This window comes from Gymnoscopelus microlampas (assembly GCF_963454915.1).
Source record: "Gymnoscopelus microlampas genome assembly, chromosome: 16".
NCBI lineage: Eukaryota > Metazoa > Chordata > Actinopteri > Myctophiformes > Myctophidae > Gymnoscopelus > Gymnoscopelus microlampas.
Window position 1 is genome coordinate 24,349,586 of NC_139953.1, and position 16,692 is coordinate 24,366,277.

The following is a 16,692-nucleotide window of genomic DNA, read 5'->3' on the forward strand; positions in this document are numbered from 1 at the left end:
GAGGACTGGAATTCCTGCTTTACCACCGAGGGCTTGTGGGTAGCGATGTGTGGGCTTGTTCAGATCAGAAGGGTATGGGTAGTAGCCAGGCTAATAGCCTAGCTGGACAAGCAAAGAGCCCGAGGAATAGAACTCTTGTTACTTCACTTGGGATCCACCCGGGTACAAACTGATACACTGGGCGATCGAGCGTGACGATCAGGAGAGAAAACAGGTTTTTCTGTTACACAAAGTACAGGCTCACCACGTTGCGCTTCGGGCATAGTTTTTGGGAAAGCTCACCTTGAAGCGATCAACGCGCACGCACCTGAAAGTAGGAGTGTCGGCTACTTCCATTCTGATCTTTAGTGCATGTATGCAGCAACTTGGCAAATATACCATACCAGAAAAGTCCTTAAAGAGTTTAACTATTCGGCGGCGGTTGAATAATTAACCTTACGATCTTGTCACAACAAGCCGTGACTGTGTATTGACTTGGGAGCAGCTGACATGGTATTCCAACACGCAGCAGCAGTCGCATAGCGAGGTCGTGGCGGATCTACATAGTACAGAACTCTACAGGTGTTCTTCAACTCTTTACCTTTTTGAATAACTGGAACTGGATACAATAAACGGCCATCATCATGTCTGGAGCCGAGAGGAGACATGACAGCCGGTTGAAGAAGCTGGAGTCTATGATGAGGGACCCACAGTCAGCCCTCAACATGGAAAGCCTGCTGGTAAGTTTACAATGTGGTGTGTCATGTTGCCAGCAGCACCATTATTTAGTGACTGATGATAAACAGTGGTGGAAAAAGTACTCACATTTTTTACTTAAGGAAAAGTATCAATACTGTAATGTAGAAATACTCTGTTACAAGTAAAATTCTGGAATTCAAAATGTACTTGAGTAAAAGTACTCAAGTATTGCTATCAAAATGTAAGTACCAAAAGTAAAAGTACTCATTATGCAGAATGTCCTGTTTCACAAGTTTTCAAATGTATACAAATCTTTAGCCATGGTTCACATGTGTTTCAGGGCTAACAAATCTTTTGAAAATAGCAGATCTACAAGATCACAATGTGTCGCCATGTGACGATGTACACTTTTCAAATGGCCGAAATGTATGTATGTATGTAACTGTATGTTTTGTATTGTAATCAAACTCTACAAAGTAACTAGTAACTAAAGTTTTCTAATAATTCTAGTGGAGTAGGAGTGCAATATTTTCCTCTGAGATGTAGTGGAGTTGAAGTAAAGTATTGAAAATTGGAAATACTCCAGTAAAGTAAAAATACCTCAATTTTACTTAAGTACAGTGCTTGAGTAAATGTACTTAGTTACTTTACACCACTGGTAAGTTTACAATGTGGTGTGTCAGTTGCCAGCAGCACCATTATTTAGTGTCTGATGATAACAGTAATTAGTTAGTTAGTTTTTTAGTTTTTATTTCGGTCATAATTCTTTTTTTAAACAAAACAGTTGAATATACATTGCAACTTAGTCAACATGATGACTATTTGGCCGAAAAGGTATGGGCTGAAGCCGAAGCTTATTTTGCCCACCTTAATACCATTTAAAATAAATTATCGTACTGTAGTAGCAGTATGATCATAATCATTTATTTTAGAGGTTTGATCAGGAAGATAGATAAATTAATCTGCCAGGACCAATGACACCCTGAAAAGATAATGGTGGTTGGCTCCATATGGAGCCTACAAACCAGAGACACCACCATGAACCAAAACAAAGGAAAAGTCTCTCTCTCTCTCTGTTGTCAGCGTTTTCATAAGCTAAAGCTACACATTTTGAAAAAGAAGTTCCCGAAGATGATAGGCTATATTCCAATAACATGGCAACTCTAGGCTACCTGTCTGGCTTCTGTGCCAAACCCCTAGTGACCACCTGATAGGTGTAACCTCTCCCTGACCTGTCCAAAGAATGGAATGCCCCAGACAAGTATGGACACAGTGAAATCCTGAGTGATGATAATCTCTGAAAGTGTACGAATAGAACCACATGGACCTGTGTCGGAGTTAATTAGAACTGAACCACAGACTCGGATGACAAACGCGGCACATTCCTAAGGACTAATATGGAGTCACTTTGTTACACACCTCTTTAGACACACTCTTAACACGCCTCTGCTGTCAGACATTGGCCTATATCTACACATAGTTTTGTTACCTGCCACTCAGTGTTTCCTCATACATAACATTTCATCTCCTGTGATGCTGTGATTATGGCGAACCACTTTCTCATGCAACAGCTTCAGTGCGTTTGTTTTCTTAAAAGCTAGGCTATTGGACAAAGTAAAATGTCTAGACTGGATAAATGTGCCTCTGTCGATGATTACAGAACTATGCTCTCTCACTGTCTTCCTCAGCAAAGTTGAGTAGATCATCAGCAGATTGCACCATTGTGAAATAAAGAGATTATTGTATCTAGGTTCCCTGCCAGTCAGACTTCATCTTAATGAGATGAAGTCAATAGCAAAGAAACAAAAGTCCACAATGTTGATGAAAACACAACTGAGGTAGATAAGATGACATGCTGGATTAGATGAGCTGTCAGACTGAGTGACTCTTCATTGTGCCAGCACACTGTTTATTCAGGGTGGTTCTGCATCACAACTAAAGCAAGGCCCATAGAAATGTAACAAATAGCCCAGTGCTCTTCACTGTGTGTGTTTCACAGAGATAATCGATATAGCTAATAATAGGCCTATATTCCTGTTTTACTGCCAATCAATCAACCCAGACTCAATCTTAGAAAATACACAAATTCTAAAGTCCATCTCTACCCTACTCGTCACTTGTCTTAAACAGCAACTCACGATAGAATATCCCGTCTTTTACCTAGCTGTGATTCAACAACCTGCGAACCAAGTCTTCAGTGTTCCTTTAAATCTTGAGTGTAAAAATGATAATCTTCTCATTTTACACCCTTTTTACACTCAGAGATAAATGAACACAGATTATAAATATAATACATTTTGCTGTGGGTCCAAACAGCCCTATAATGGCCCTAACAATGATGCTGCCTAATGCAGGGAACTACCCCACAGGATGTTGAACTCACATCCTGGAATTGACTCTGGAGATAAGCCGTAGTGACCTCACAGTACTATTTCCTGTTTGTTCACACTTTTTTTGTATCAACAGAGATGGGGCTTTTGTTTTGTTCTTTGTTGTTTGGCCCTATAAAAACATGTTAAATTTTTTTTAAGGATAGGATGGATGTACAACAAACAATGTGGCTCGTGTTGAACCACACACGCATGCCCAGGCGCGTTCCTCGCTTGTGCATGTGACTTAAAAGCCTCCACTGGACAGCACAGTGAAGGGTGACAGGAAACCGGGAGAGAGAGACAGGGAGTGACACACAGCAGAGGCCGTCGGGTTTGGGAATCGAACCCACGACTCTCTGCCAGGCAGCACCAGAATATCATCATAATCATGATACATTATAGAGCACATTATTTTGACCCTGGGTCTTTTGTGTTATCCTTTTAGCATGACCTTTGACTGTATTAGTTGTACTGTGTTGTGAACTTGTGCTATTACGGAGTTTAAGCAATGGACTGCTACGGCAGAGGACTACGGTAACCGGAAATGATCAGCGCTCGATAGATAAACCTGCCGTCGCCGCAGCCTATTTTACTACGCCAGAAGCTACCGTTCCACGTAGTGTCTACAACGTCAAAAATAGGTGAGCTGCATAGACGCGTCACCATGGAAACCAAAAAGGGGTGGGAACTCGTCACCGACGGCTGCTTGCTTAACGATTTTGACTGCTACGGCGATTGCGTCATAGCAGCCGCACTCCTCCTGGCGTCGCCGTACTGAAAAACAGAAAGCTTAAAGTCCCTATTCTTAATCTTGTGCTACTTCTGCTATTTTTGGCTAAAGTTCTCCTCAGAAAAGGGATGCTAGGGTTCAAGTGGTTAAGGTTAAAAAAAAAAGAATCATATCACACAAATATTTGGAGGACCCCCTGTAGTAACTCTGAGGACCCCCTAGGGGTCCCGGACCCCCTGTTGAAGACCCCTGTAATAAAGTATTCAATTAATGAAAAAAAAGCTGTATAAGGTCAAGTATAAATGCAATGTAATCTGCTTATAAAACGGTATGATTAAACAGGGATAGACTCCCGCGCTCTAGCTGATACCGACAATAAGCCTCTCCGACCTACTACTACTAGTCCTCATAATACAATCATAACGCATTATAAAGCCTCTATAATGAAGCCATTAAAATTACTGGTCACTCCCAGACTTTTTCTTTTGGCTAGGGTACATTATAATGATTTTATATCATTATAATGCATTATAATAACTTATAAGTGGTCATTGGGTGCTTTAATAAAAGTAAAATATATTGTACAGAATTCAAGTTATGCAAGAACAACACAGTTTGTGCCAGCACCTTCAGGAAGGTAATTACTTGAAGCACCCATAGACCACTTATAGTGACTTATAATCACATTATAATGCATTACAGTGGTTATAATATATTATAAGATCATTATAATGTGTTACAACTATAATTATAAAACGCATGATCCTTGCCAAAAAAGTATTTGCGTGTCCAGCAGTTATGAAGCACCTGATCTTATAAGTCATAGAATGCTTTATAATGTGTTATGATTGTTATAAAGCATATGAGTATTTATGACTTCTTATAACTATAATTATACAGTGTTATGGTATAAGCAGATTATAAGCATTATAAGTATGCTTTTAAGTTATAATACATTATAGACATGAGATGCATTGCAAGTGTTACCACTCCAAAACAACTCTCACAGTGTAATACCAAGTATCCTTTATCCAGTCGTTTGCTCAGTTAGTAATTACAAAACACTGCTTTCGTGCTGAAATATTGACTTTTAAAAATCACTTACAGTGTACTGTCTCACGCTCAAACGAGGAACGCGCCTGGGCATGTGTGTGGGGTTCAACACGAGCTGAGTTCACACTCACACACTCGCCCAGGTGTGTACGTCGTTCGTGCACATCTGGGCTTGAACAATAACCTTTCAGCGAAAAAGCAGTGCTTTTTAAGTAATGACACAATACAGAACACTTGGATTATACTCACATCCTGTGAGTGTTGCTTTGGACTTTATAAACTTATTTTTGATACAGTCCCCTTCTTTGTCAATTCTATTCTCTTTGTTTTTAGATTATTGTGTTAACGCAGACTTATGCAGCAGATGTGTATAGATTTTTTTTACCAACTTTAAATCTGGCATCCCAGGTTATTATAGCGAAAAGTTAGTAGATCTACAAGCTTGCAGTGCATGGCGATCATGCATCATGAGATGCCTGGTTAAATTAAGTAAAAAAATGTTTTACAAAACATTTAAAAAGCCTGTAGATTGGCTATTTTGGAAAGTTACATACATACATCAAACATGTATTTGTTTATTTTTATTAATTAGCTTGCTCATCCTATATATTAAAATTGGCCACTGGGAAAACCGGCAGGCCTGGCGGACCACGGCCACGCCACTCTGACTGATCAAAAATCTGGCGTCGGTTCAAATCCTGTCTCTCTGCACTTGGTTTCCTGTCTCTCAGTGACCTATTTGAAATTAGGCATAAAAGGCTTCCCCCCCAAAAGAAATACAAATTGCAAACATTGGCATTATTTTGGCATGATTGACTTAATAATTTTAGTTAAAAAAAGCCATTACAGTTTCAGTTTACTTTTCGAGGCAACCCCAACCTTTTAAAGTGTAAAGCGTATCCTGTATAGCAGTCTAGAATAGTTATTTATTAAACTTACTTCAATGATTTAACAAATTCTCATAATCCTCAGTCAGCAGATAATTTCTTGGTAGAGTAGGTTAAATCTTTGCTGTCCCTAAGGTTAATTACTAAAAGCTAATAACTACTAGTTATTAATTAATAATACAATGGACACATACTGTAGCCTAACGGTTACAAGACATAAAAAACAGAGCTTGTACAGTGCTTAATAATCTAGCTATAATGTATGTTCATAAACGTTGCAAGGATAAACAAATGATTCCATCTATTGGTTCGCTCTTAGGGATCCTATAAGGCGTACTGATGGGTGTCACTGGAATTAATTAAACCTTGGATACTGCAGATATCCCTATTCAGTTCCAGTATGACGGTATCAAAGTGAATCTCAGTAGCTGAGGGGGTTGGAACAGCATAACAGATGTTTAAATTTGACGCTGACAAAAAAATCTGATTAAATACAGCTCAATGTTTCAGTTTTGATGGGTTTCGTTTAAAAAACACACAAGAATCAGTCATATCCTATTGAAGCCTGGTTGTCACTATGCTTCATTGTGCTCTGGATGACAATGATGACAATGATGATCATTGTCTCCGCCAGGCCGGACAATGAATATGTCTGTGGTCTTAACAGCCTCCCTCTAACTAAGGGTGATGAATGATGGTTTAGTTGAGTCGCAGGCGCGCAGAACAAGGTGACACCAGGCAGTGTCACACGACAAATTCTACAGCTTATTACACACAGAGAATACTGGACACAGACATGACGTGACCAGAAGATATGAGAAATGGGGGCAAAAAAACAGAACGAGTAGGAAAACGACAGATGCATCTTGAGTCATTGTGCACAGGCGTCAGTCTATCGGATAAAGTAGTTGATGGCCATGGCGTCAAGTGTATCGGTATGTGCGTATGCAGATAAGAGTGCATCAACAAATGTATTTACTGGCCAAGCAGATAAATGTTGGTGCTAATCATATAAGCATAACAATAAAAAAGGTCATGCACCCCTCGGGTATATAGACACACACTTCCTGTATTGTCTGAAACTATTCATGTGTGTCAGGTGTAACTTCAAATATTTAACATAAGATAAAAGTCTCTGCATGGTTTCTGGACACACACACACACACACACACACACACACACACACACACACACACACACACACACACACACACACACACACACACACACACACACACACACACACACACACACACACACACACACACAGCATGTGTAAAAGGACCCCAGTGCTCGTAGAATTCCCACTAAAGTCTGAACCCAGTCAGATAAGCTGTTTGTCCCATAATAGCATCTGAGCTCCAGGTCTATTTGCACATGGCTGCTGCACCAGGGGAGCTCTCTCCACTGCTGGCACACTCTATTTATATAAAGGTTCAAAATTGTTCCACATGCCTGGTGAGTCCACCCACTCACATGGCCCCAGACAAACGGATAGACAGGCCTGCTTCTAACCTGATTGACTTCACTTGGCCTACACATTTTGTGGAACTGGTGGGTGGGGTGGGGTGGGGTGGCACAGTACATCCCTATCAACCCCCTCTCCACCAGCCTCACGCATTAGGACTGGGATGACATTTTGATTGTATGTGAAACTCCACACCACTACTTTAAGCACCGATGACATTACTAAGGCCTCAGCGTTTTAGTCTTGATCTCGCCACCACCTTTCTGTTTGTCTTAAGGGAGATGATGGAGTGTGTGTTCGTTTGTTTTTTAAAGTGTCTAATTACACCTTTGGTGCCCAGCCCACACAGACTTACAAAAGTAATTTTGGTGTGTGTGTGTGTGTGTGTGTGTGTGTGTGTGTGTGTGTGTGTGTGTGTGTGTGTGTGTGTGTGTGTGTGTGTGTGTGTGTGTGTGTGTGTGTGTGTGTGTGTGTGTGTGTGTGTGTGTGTGTGTGTGTGTGTGTGTGTGTGTGTGTGTGTGTGTGCACACGCACGCACGGTGAAAGGGTAAAGCACTGGAAACTCTGTTTCCGCTTCATCCAAGTGTCTTGCTCAAGGACACTTCAACACGTAGACATGGGCGGGGCGGGATGTGAACCAGTGACCCTCTGATTACTAGATGACCTCACTTCACCGTACGACCGCCCCGGCCCTGATAGATATGATAGACAACAATATAAATAGGCAAGAGTATGGTCTGGGCAAAGTCTGTGTTGTGTCACTGACACTGTGTGATTTGTTTTTTGAGGGATGATGTTGAATGTTCTACCGTGCTTTTACATACAACCTTCATTGTCCCTGTGTCACTTCCTGAATATTCTCTACCATACGTTACATTTCACAGCACCCTGTAACTTAGCATTGTAACGTAATGGAGGGCATAAACACAACAAAACTTTAGGTTAACTCAGTTTTAGTTAATGGTAAGTCAGAGGGTTTCCAAAGGAGATGTTTGTCTCTGTGGTGGTAGTTGCAGGCCACAGAGACCTGATATGGGACCAGTGGTGAAAATGTAATGTCTGCCTGATGAAAGACTCCAGTAATGAAATATTCCATCAAGTCCTATGGTAATTCTGCGGTAAAATCATTGATTTGAAAACCTGTCCATAGATTTGTGGTTCTGTACTTGATTTTCTACAGTAGTGTAATGGTTTATCATAATATTGAGGCCAGATGGGGAGGCAAACTAGCTCAAGTGGTCTTCCAGGCTTTTAGGCCTATATGCTCTTGAGGAAATCCTGGAAGTTCAGGGAAAGTGTATTTACATTTCTAACTTGTATTGTCTCCCTTTCAGGACTCCATGAACGCTTTGGCCCTTGATTTGAACTACCCTACCCTGCGGAAAAACAAAAACATAGATGCCTTCCTTAACCGATGTAAGTTATAAAATTGCTTGATAACTAGCCAAAGTGATCACATAAACACTTAACATAAACAACTCCCTGTCCCAAGAAACCTTTGTAGAAAAGGCTAGAAGCATTTCTATCTAATGGCCTGGTAGATAAAAAAAGGTTTCACAAGTCTAACTCTTCCTCAGCTTTTGTTATCTCTACTCAATGCTGTAGAGTAGATAAAGAAAATATTACATACAGTAGAATCTGAGATTCCTGTAAACTATATTATAGAGATATTATATTATATATATTATATTATTGAAATTAGCAGTGTTTTTTCAGAGTGAAAATATTGCCAAAAGGTATGCGTATGCTGTTATTCTTCCTACCTTTTGTTTTCAGTCAGTTCTGGCTGTTGTGAAAGCCCCAATACTGTATTGTCATCTTAAATGCATGTACGAGGTTTAAAGTCAACATTAAGACGTAATTGCCAATGACGTTTTGAAATGGCTGGTACTGTATAAGTAGATTTGTCAATTCCGCAGTAAAAGTTATTTAAGAAGATAATGTTACCAGACCTTCAAATTCTAAAAATGTGAAAGTCACAATAAAATCATTGCAGTGCACATTTGGGTCAAACAATTGTCAGTCTCTTCTATGACCTAGTTTTAAATAACTGACCCCCATCCTTTGTACCAAAATGGAACAACGGTTGACCTTTACGTTGCCATGGTGACCCGCATGACCTCTGGGTTTTTTATGTTCCTGCCCCACAGATGAGAAGGCAGTGGGACGACTACGAGAACTTCAGGTGAAACTGGAAGACTTTGACAAAGTGAAGTTGATTGGGAGAGGAGCGTATGGCGAAGTGCAACTGGTAAGATGATTTTCCCCTGGTTAATTGGAAGTGAGCGTTGCAGGAGGTAAAGTGTGGTCCCACATACAGTTTGGGATGTTTTCTGCCCCACTCCCATTTGGTAGCAGTGAGGCTTGCTACCAAATAACAGAGCTAGTAGGCTATTAGCCTAATTTATAATAAGTCATCATATGACCATATCACAATGCAAAGTATAAATTAGGCTTATAGCTTATTCCAAAATCTGTGACATCACCGTCACATCAACATGTTCTTTAAATGTGCTAGTAAGTAATAGTTTTTGGTTGCCATAAACCAAAACGTTTTTTGTAAAAAACAAAAAGCTCTATATTCTGATTGTAATCATTGCTATAGAGTGTTTTCTCAGAAACAGGGGTCTCCCTGTCTAAGCAGAAAACACATTTTTGGGTGGGTCTCCAATTTCATCCAATTTTGAAAGGAAACCAAAAATCTGATTAAATTTGATAAATGGGTATTGAGAGGATATTGCTTACAATTTGTCTGCTCATTTATTTGTTTGATCACTTCCAATTTCACGTGTTTATCCTTTATTCTGTATGAGTTCTCTCTCCTGATTGGATGAAATTGGTATCTTGTCCTGAAAAAGTATTTTCTGTTTACTAAAGAGCTGGAGAGACGGCGAGACCCCTGTTACTGAACAGACACACGTAGTGATTACAATCGATAGCGCATTTAACACTTATTTTATCAAAACAATATCACTTACACCACCTTTCAGTATTCAAATCATTTACAAAAAGAGATTTGAAACTCTAGAGGGAGCAGAACTAACTAAAATCGAATCATTTATGCAGTGTTTAGTGTGTAATAGTAGCTTGGCTCTGGTCTCTGTTGTGTGCATAAAGACAAGTATAGACAGGCCCAGTACGTGGGAGAGGAAGGGGTGGTTTTGTGTGTAAAGTGTTAGTGTTGTGTGTGTGGGGGGGGGCAGGGGGAGGGGATAAGGGGCTCTGTCTGTGTCCAAATCTTGTGCACGCATGTCTCTCTTTGGGTGTGTGCCTATTATTATAGGATTTCTGTCGGTATCTCTGGTTCTCCTTCAGTTAATCGAAATACACTGGGATCATCATCATAGGCGAATAAATACTTTTCTTTTTCAAAAATGTTCAAATATAGCAGCTCTGAGGTGCCTGGTGGCTCATTCAGCCAACATACTATATGCTCCTTGTGAGCACGAGGACCTGAGTTTGAGTCCGACCCTTGTCTTGTCTCGCTTGTCTCTCCTCCCCGTCTGCCCCGGTTTCTTGTTTCTTTACAATCATCCATCTGAAATAAAGCACAAAATGCTGAATTTGTTTTTAATAAATAAACAAGCTGCAAGCTCACAACACATTGCGATGCATTGTTAGGTAGATCGGATATTTAGCTCTTTTTGAACATTTCTGAAAGTATAAAATGGGCTTTAGGGGTTAATAGCTTTACTGTACATTTATCAGTGTTTGCATGCCAAATATCTTGTTTTGCTTTGCCCCTCTCTGCTGTAGGTGCGTCACAAGAGCTCGCAGAAGGTTTACGCCATGAAACAGCTCAGCAAGTTTGAGATGATCAAACGTTCCGACTCTGCATTCTTCTGGGAGGAGAGGGACATTATGGCCTTCTCAAAAAGCCCCTGGGTTGTCCAGGTGTGAATACACATACACACACACACACACACACACACACACACACACACACACACACACACACACACACACACACACACACACACACACACACACACACACACACACACACACACACACGCGCGCTGTGCATACTTCGCATGACATGCAAGCGCTTGAGAGTGGGACAGCACCGTGTGACTCAGAAGTGTTTTTTTCTCCCCCTAGCTGTGCTGCGCTTTCCAAGACAACAGCCACCTCTACATGGTGATGGAGTTCATGCCTGGTGGCGACCTGGTGACCCTCACTATGAACTATGACATGCCAGAGAAGTGGGCCCGCTTCTACACGGCCGAGGTGGTGCTGGCGCTGGACGCCATCCACTCTATGAGCTTTATCCACCGCGACGTCAAGCCGGACAACATGCTGCTGGATGGACACGGACATCTCAAGCTGGCCGACTTCGGCACGTGCATGAAGATGGACTCGGTGGGTTGGGGGTTTCAGTTCATTCTGGTTGGCTCAGTTAAACGAACTACTCAGTTTAATCAATACTAAAAAATGTATCCACTATCGATTTTAATAAAAAAGAAGCTCTTTTAAAAAAAACTTTAATAAAAAAAAAGCTGAAATAGTTAGATCTACAAGCTGTCTGCGCTGTGAGCTTATAGATCAGCAATTATTTTGGCTACTTTTGTGTGATCCTGTTGTACAACAAAGTATTAAATAAGGCTTAAGTGGTTAATCAGATTAATCTTTTTAGTCAATTATAAAAATCTATCAGACTTTTTCACGTTAATTCAGTGATATATATTAAAAGAAAATAGGGGCAGCCCTAACATCAGGTCACTTTAACTTTCTTTCTTTTTAACACATTTTGCAGTTCAAAATGCTAATTAATCAAAAATACCGGCATTGTTCTTCTTGAAACATCTCCTGTTGAGCTCAGTTCATGTTTATTGTGCTCTAGTGCACCACCAAGTGTTCAGATTGTGAATTGAAGCATGTCAAGGCAGAGCTACTGTATTGCATCAGGTTGTTTTGAGAATACCAGAGGTTGTTTACCGTACATAACAGCTGATACAAAGTACAGAGCTCCCGTCTCCACTGTGGTTTCAGGAAGTGGTTTATCCACCGTTCATCTTAGCAAAGACTTTTCATAAGGATTAATGTGGTCTTAAAATCTACATGTTGATTTCTAACTATTGTGAAAAAACACATTAGAATGTCTGATAAGACAGACCTCTCTACTTAAAGAGATTGTATATGATTACATTCATAGTGATACTGTACATTGTGCTATTTCTTTCCATTGAAATGTCTTAGCTTTTTTGTAGGGTCAGTCTCCAAAACTTCTGCCAACAGTTAACTCTGTCCTTGCATGTGTTGGTCTGTCCATCCACTTGTCTCTTTATAGACGGGTATGGTGCACTGTGACACAGCAGTGGGCACGCCAGACTACATCTCCCCTGAGGTGCTGAAGTCCCAAGGTGGTGATGGCTATTACGGCCGTGAATGCGACTGGTGGTCTGTGGGTGTCTTCATTTACGAAATGCTTGTTGGTGAGTAAGCTAATAACTCATGTCCGATTCATGCATTTGCCCCTGTTTGTCTGTGTGTATGTGTCTCTGTCCGCAGTTAATCTCACATAGTACTAGAGCACAATATTTTGCACGCTGCCACCAGACCAAGGTCCTCCAGTATTTTTCAAATTTGTCAATGACAACTATGTCACTTTTGTGAATTAATAACCACACTGCAATCGTCCCTCCAGCTTATGGGAAATGCGTCCCACAAGGTTATGGCTCGGATCTAGCCAAGCGGGTGCCTGTCTGTCTGTGCTATTTGGGTCTTTACTACTTGGTAACTAGCCAATTACAATGCAACTGTCCTTCCGGCTTATATGAAGGAGCCATACTAGCCAATCTCAGATATACGCAGATCCCGGCACAATTCCATGTTAGGTTGTCAGCAAAATATACGGTTTGTAATGAAAGTGACAACATCATTTTACAATGTAGGTGTTCAGCAGATGCTCTTATCCAGAGCGACTTACAAGTATTAGATCAGAGTAAGCATGAACTCTAGTAAATATTCACCCAAGAAGAGTGCAGAAATGCATGCATGTTTTCATGAAACTGGAGACTGAAATTTGATTATTCATTTGAATCACTAACATAGCATTGCGATAACATCATATTCTGTTAATTAAGCCCTATGTTGTTGTGTTCCTCTACGCCTTTTCTCTCTCCATTGTGCAGGTGAAACGCCGTTCTATGCAGAGTCCTTAGTGGGAACTTATGGGAAGATCATGGACCACAAGAAGTCCCTTATTTTCCCAGATGACATAGAGATGAGTCAGGTTGCCAAAAACCTTATCTGTGCTTTTCTGTCCGACAGGTGCGTACAGAAAACTGTGAATATGTCAGACACAGCTGCTACCATGTGACCTACATGCTTTCTTGAAGCTATTTGTTTTCATCTAAATGTTAAATGATCTCAACATCTTATGTTTTCAGTTCATACTATTATTCAACTTTGAGACTAAAAGCAATGGCAGTGTGTCATAGTAATCATTTCAGAGTGAAATACACATGGACTAAAATGTGTACGTTGGCCTAGTATAGACGCCTATAGATTCCAGTCAATGTAATATATCCTGTTGGCCAGGGTTTAAGTATTTAATGCTGTTATAATTGTTACATACTATGCATTGTTTTCTGTGATACAAGCTCAGTAGGTGAGCTGCCTCTCTGGCACTCCCTCGACTGCGGAGAATGATTTGAACGTAGGAAAAGGGAACTGTGTGGAATGTTGAGGAGCTGGTTATCAGTTAGGCCGATGATCAATTAAACAAGCATATTTCTTTCCAAACAAGAAAGCATTTTTTGACAAATGTTTGTATCACAGGGTCTTTATAAGTCCTTTAACTGCCTAAATCCTATATACTTCGATGACCAGGGCCCCCCACAAGTCTATACTTGGTCCCCTCTTTTTGTCCCTCTACACCAATGCTCTTCGCCAAAAATAGCCTATCTACAAGCTCACAACATGTTGCGATGCGATATTTTCCCTCAATGTTCGCCCATTTTCACTGATATTATGACATGTCCAGAACAGAGATGTCATAGAGTTCATGTGGCATTCCTTTTTGTTTTCTTTAAAAAGAAAAATCATTTTATAGTATTTTTTAGATTTTTAGTTTCTCACATTACACTATGTTTGAGGCAATGAAGTAGCAGTTTGGTATCGGCGGTAGTACACTGTCAATAGTAAAGTTGAGGGGTTATATTCAGGGTCAGTGGCCCGTCCCCCAGGTGGAGACCACTTCCTGTTTACATTAGATGCTCCGCCCCTGTGGAGGGCCCAGTCAGACACAGGCCCTTTTTGCTTCTGCACAGAGCAGCCTTTCATTCTCCATCACTCAGTTTATTTACACTCTTGCTCACCATTCTCTCGCCGCAGACACTCACTCCCTCTCAAATGCAAACGTGCGTGCACACACACCTTGCCGACAGCACGCGCAGTGACCCGCGCATACGTTTACCCACAACATCTGTTGCTGATGCCCATGGTGTGGTTTGTTTAAAAAAATAAAGATACGGGTGTGGGCATTTTCTGAACCTCTTAAGCCCTACTGTATGTACTTCTTTGTTCGACAAATAGCAAAAATAGCCGAGCTACACTATGAGCTCACAACGCATCATTGTTATGCGTTGCTATCTTTGATAAAAAATGTGTATTTGAAATATGTGATGAATGTGTAACATTTTCCTTTTTTTTTTAATTTACCGGTTAAATCGTGAAATTATCAAACAATCGGACAGTCTGCTTTTCCGAAAAGGAGTTATTAATTCAGTCCAACCAGAAGCAGAAAACGCATCCCCACCGGCGATAAAATGAATGGCATGGGGCGATATCAAAAGCAGAGGCATGGATTCCCCCCCCCCCCATTCCCGCCAGCAAATTGAACCTTACTGACGCCTACTCTTCGCTGCTTCCCTCGCTGACTCATCACTCACTCCAGTAGCCGCTGCATCTCTTCTCTTGGCCAGAACTCCATCCCAGCCTCCCATGTGTTTCTGATTGCTCCCAGTTTGCCATTTTCTACTTTTTAATCCTTTTTTTTTTTTTTTTTTTTACAGTGCACTTTGTTCCATTTTCCATTTCTCCGTCCCACTGTTCTCTGTCACTCTCTCCGTTTGCTCTCCCACCATAATTCCGGGCAAGCCTGGAAGTCTGGCGTGGTCTTAAGGTTCTGTTTTCTACGGGGCTGAAAAAAACCTCTTCTGGCCTCCCCTCCCCATACTCTGCCTCCCTCCCCTGCCTTCCTCTTCCTCTTGGCTGGGTCTGGAATGTCCCACACGTGGCAGGCCCAAAACTGCCGCACCCCTCCAGCTCTGTACCCAGTGGCAGAGCAGGAATAAGAGTGTAGAGAGGGAGAGAGAGAGAGTGTGTGTGTGTGTGTGTGTGTGTGTGTGTGTAGCGAGAGAGTAGGAGGAGGTAGGGAGGGGTAAAGTGCAACCCCAGCAGCAGTTCTAGCTGCACAGTGCGAGTCAGTCAACGTTGTTGATGTTGTGTCCCATACGCTGGTCCCTGCTGCCTCGTTTGCCTGCTGCGTTCCTTCTCTCTCACTCTCTGTCCACGCGTCCCTCTGTCCTCCTGGATCTGTATTATCTCGCTTCCCCCGCTACTCGCTGGCCAGAGGAGGAGGCCCCGAGGCGTGTCCAGTGTCCACCTGCGGTCATGTGGCTCTCCACGCTGGTCAGCAGAGGGACTGTGGTCAGTGCCTAGTGGCCAGTCCGCAGACTGTGTTGTGTCGTGTGTGTGTGTGTGTGTGTGTGTGTGTGTGTGTGTGTGTGCGTGCTTGTGTGTGTGCGCGGGGGTAGAGTGATGCTTTGTGCTAGCGAGTTCTCTGACCACTCTGTCGTGTTGCTATGTACAGGGAGGTGCGTCTGGGTCGCAGCGGCGTGGATGAGATCAAACGCCACCCCTTCTTCAAGAACGACCAGTGGACATTTGACAACATTCGAGAAAGTAAGTGTATGCGTTTGTGTCTGTAATATGTATCCCGTATGTGCGTATACGCACATGTGTATCTCTGTTTTCCTTTTATGTTCCCCGCTGAGTTATTGTAGCCAGCAGTGTTCCCTCTATTATAATTTCAATAGCTGTTAATGTTTATAATTATTTATTTTTTTAATTTATGTTTAGAAATAAGTCTGTGTGTGTCATTCTTATTTTATTTATATATATAGTATTTATTTGAAGATACAGTGGAGTTGGAAGTACATCCACCTGGAAGTATTTCAAGTATTTTCACCTCTAAGCCCACTGTCTGCATATATTTGATACATTTGATCATTTGTATCCTTTACACCGTCTCACACCATGGCTTATTTCTATCTCCGGGGACCTTGCGCATGCAGTGTGCATATAGGCTGCATATGATCGCCATATGTGTGCACTGTGCTATCTCATGATATAAAGTTTGACATTGTGCAGAGCAGCAGTGCACATGATGCAACAGCCCTGCACGATAACACAGCATAGACAAAAATATGTGTTAATTTGACAGAGTGTGTAAATCCATTTTTGTTAAATTAACACCCATTTTTTGGCTGTGTATTG

The 16,692-nt window shown here is 41.4% G+C and overlaps 1 protein-coding gene across 4 annotated transcripts in view; it reads left to right on the top strand.

Annotated features, from left to right (window-relative positions):
- The first annotated feature begins 38 nt into the window (after positions 1-38).
- LOC311063595 (rho-associated protein kinase 2-like) overlaps positions 39-16,692 on the top strand; it is a 50,917-nt gene continuing 34,263 nt past the window's right edge. For all 4 annotated transcript variants that reach the window (XM_084083107.1, XM_084083109.1, XM_084083110.1 and 1 more), the window contains exons 1-8: positions 39-719; positions 8,523-8,604; positions 9,339-9,439; positions 10,945-11,082; positions 11,290-11,550; positions 12,479-12,623; positions 13,323-13,461; positions 16,007-16,098. In XM_084083107.1, the coding sequence (XP_083939233.1) occupies positions 624-719; positions 8,523-8,604; positions 9,339-9,439; positions 10,945-11,082; positions 11,290-11,550; positions 12,479-12,623; positions 13,323-13,461; positions 16,007-16,098 (1,054 nt within the window). In that variant the 5' untranslated portion in view covers positions 39-623. The remainder of the gene's footprint in view (positions 720-8,522; positions 8,605-9,338; positions 9,440-10,944; positions 11,083-11,289; positions 11,551-12,478; positions 12,624-13,322; positions 13,462-16,006; positions 16,099-16,692) is intronic.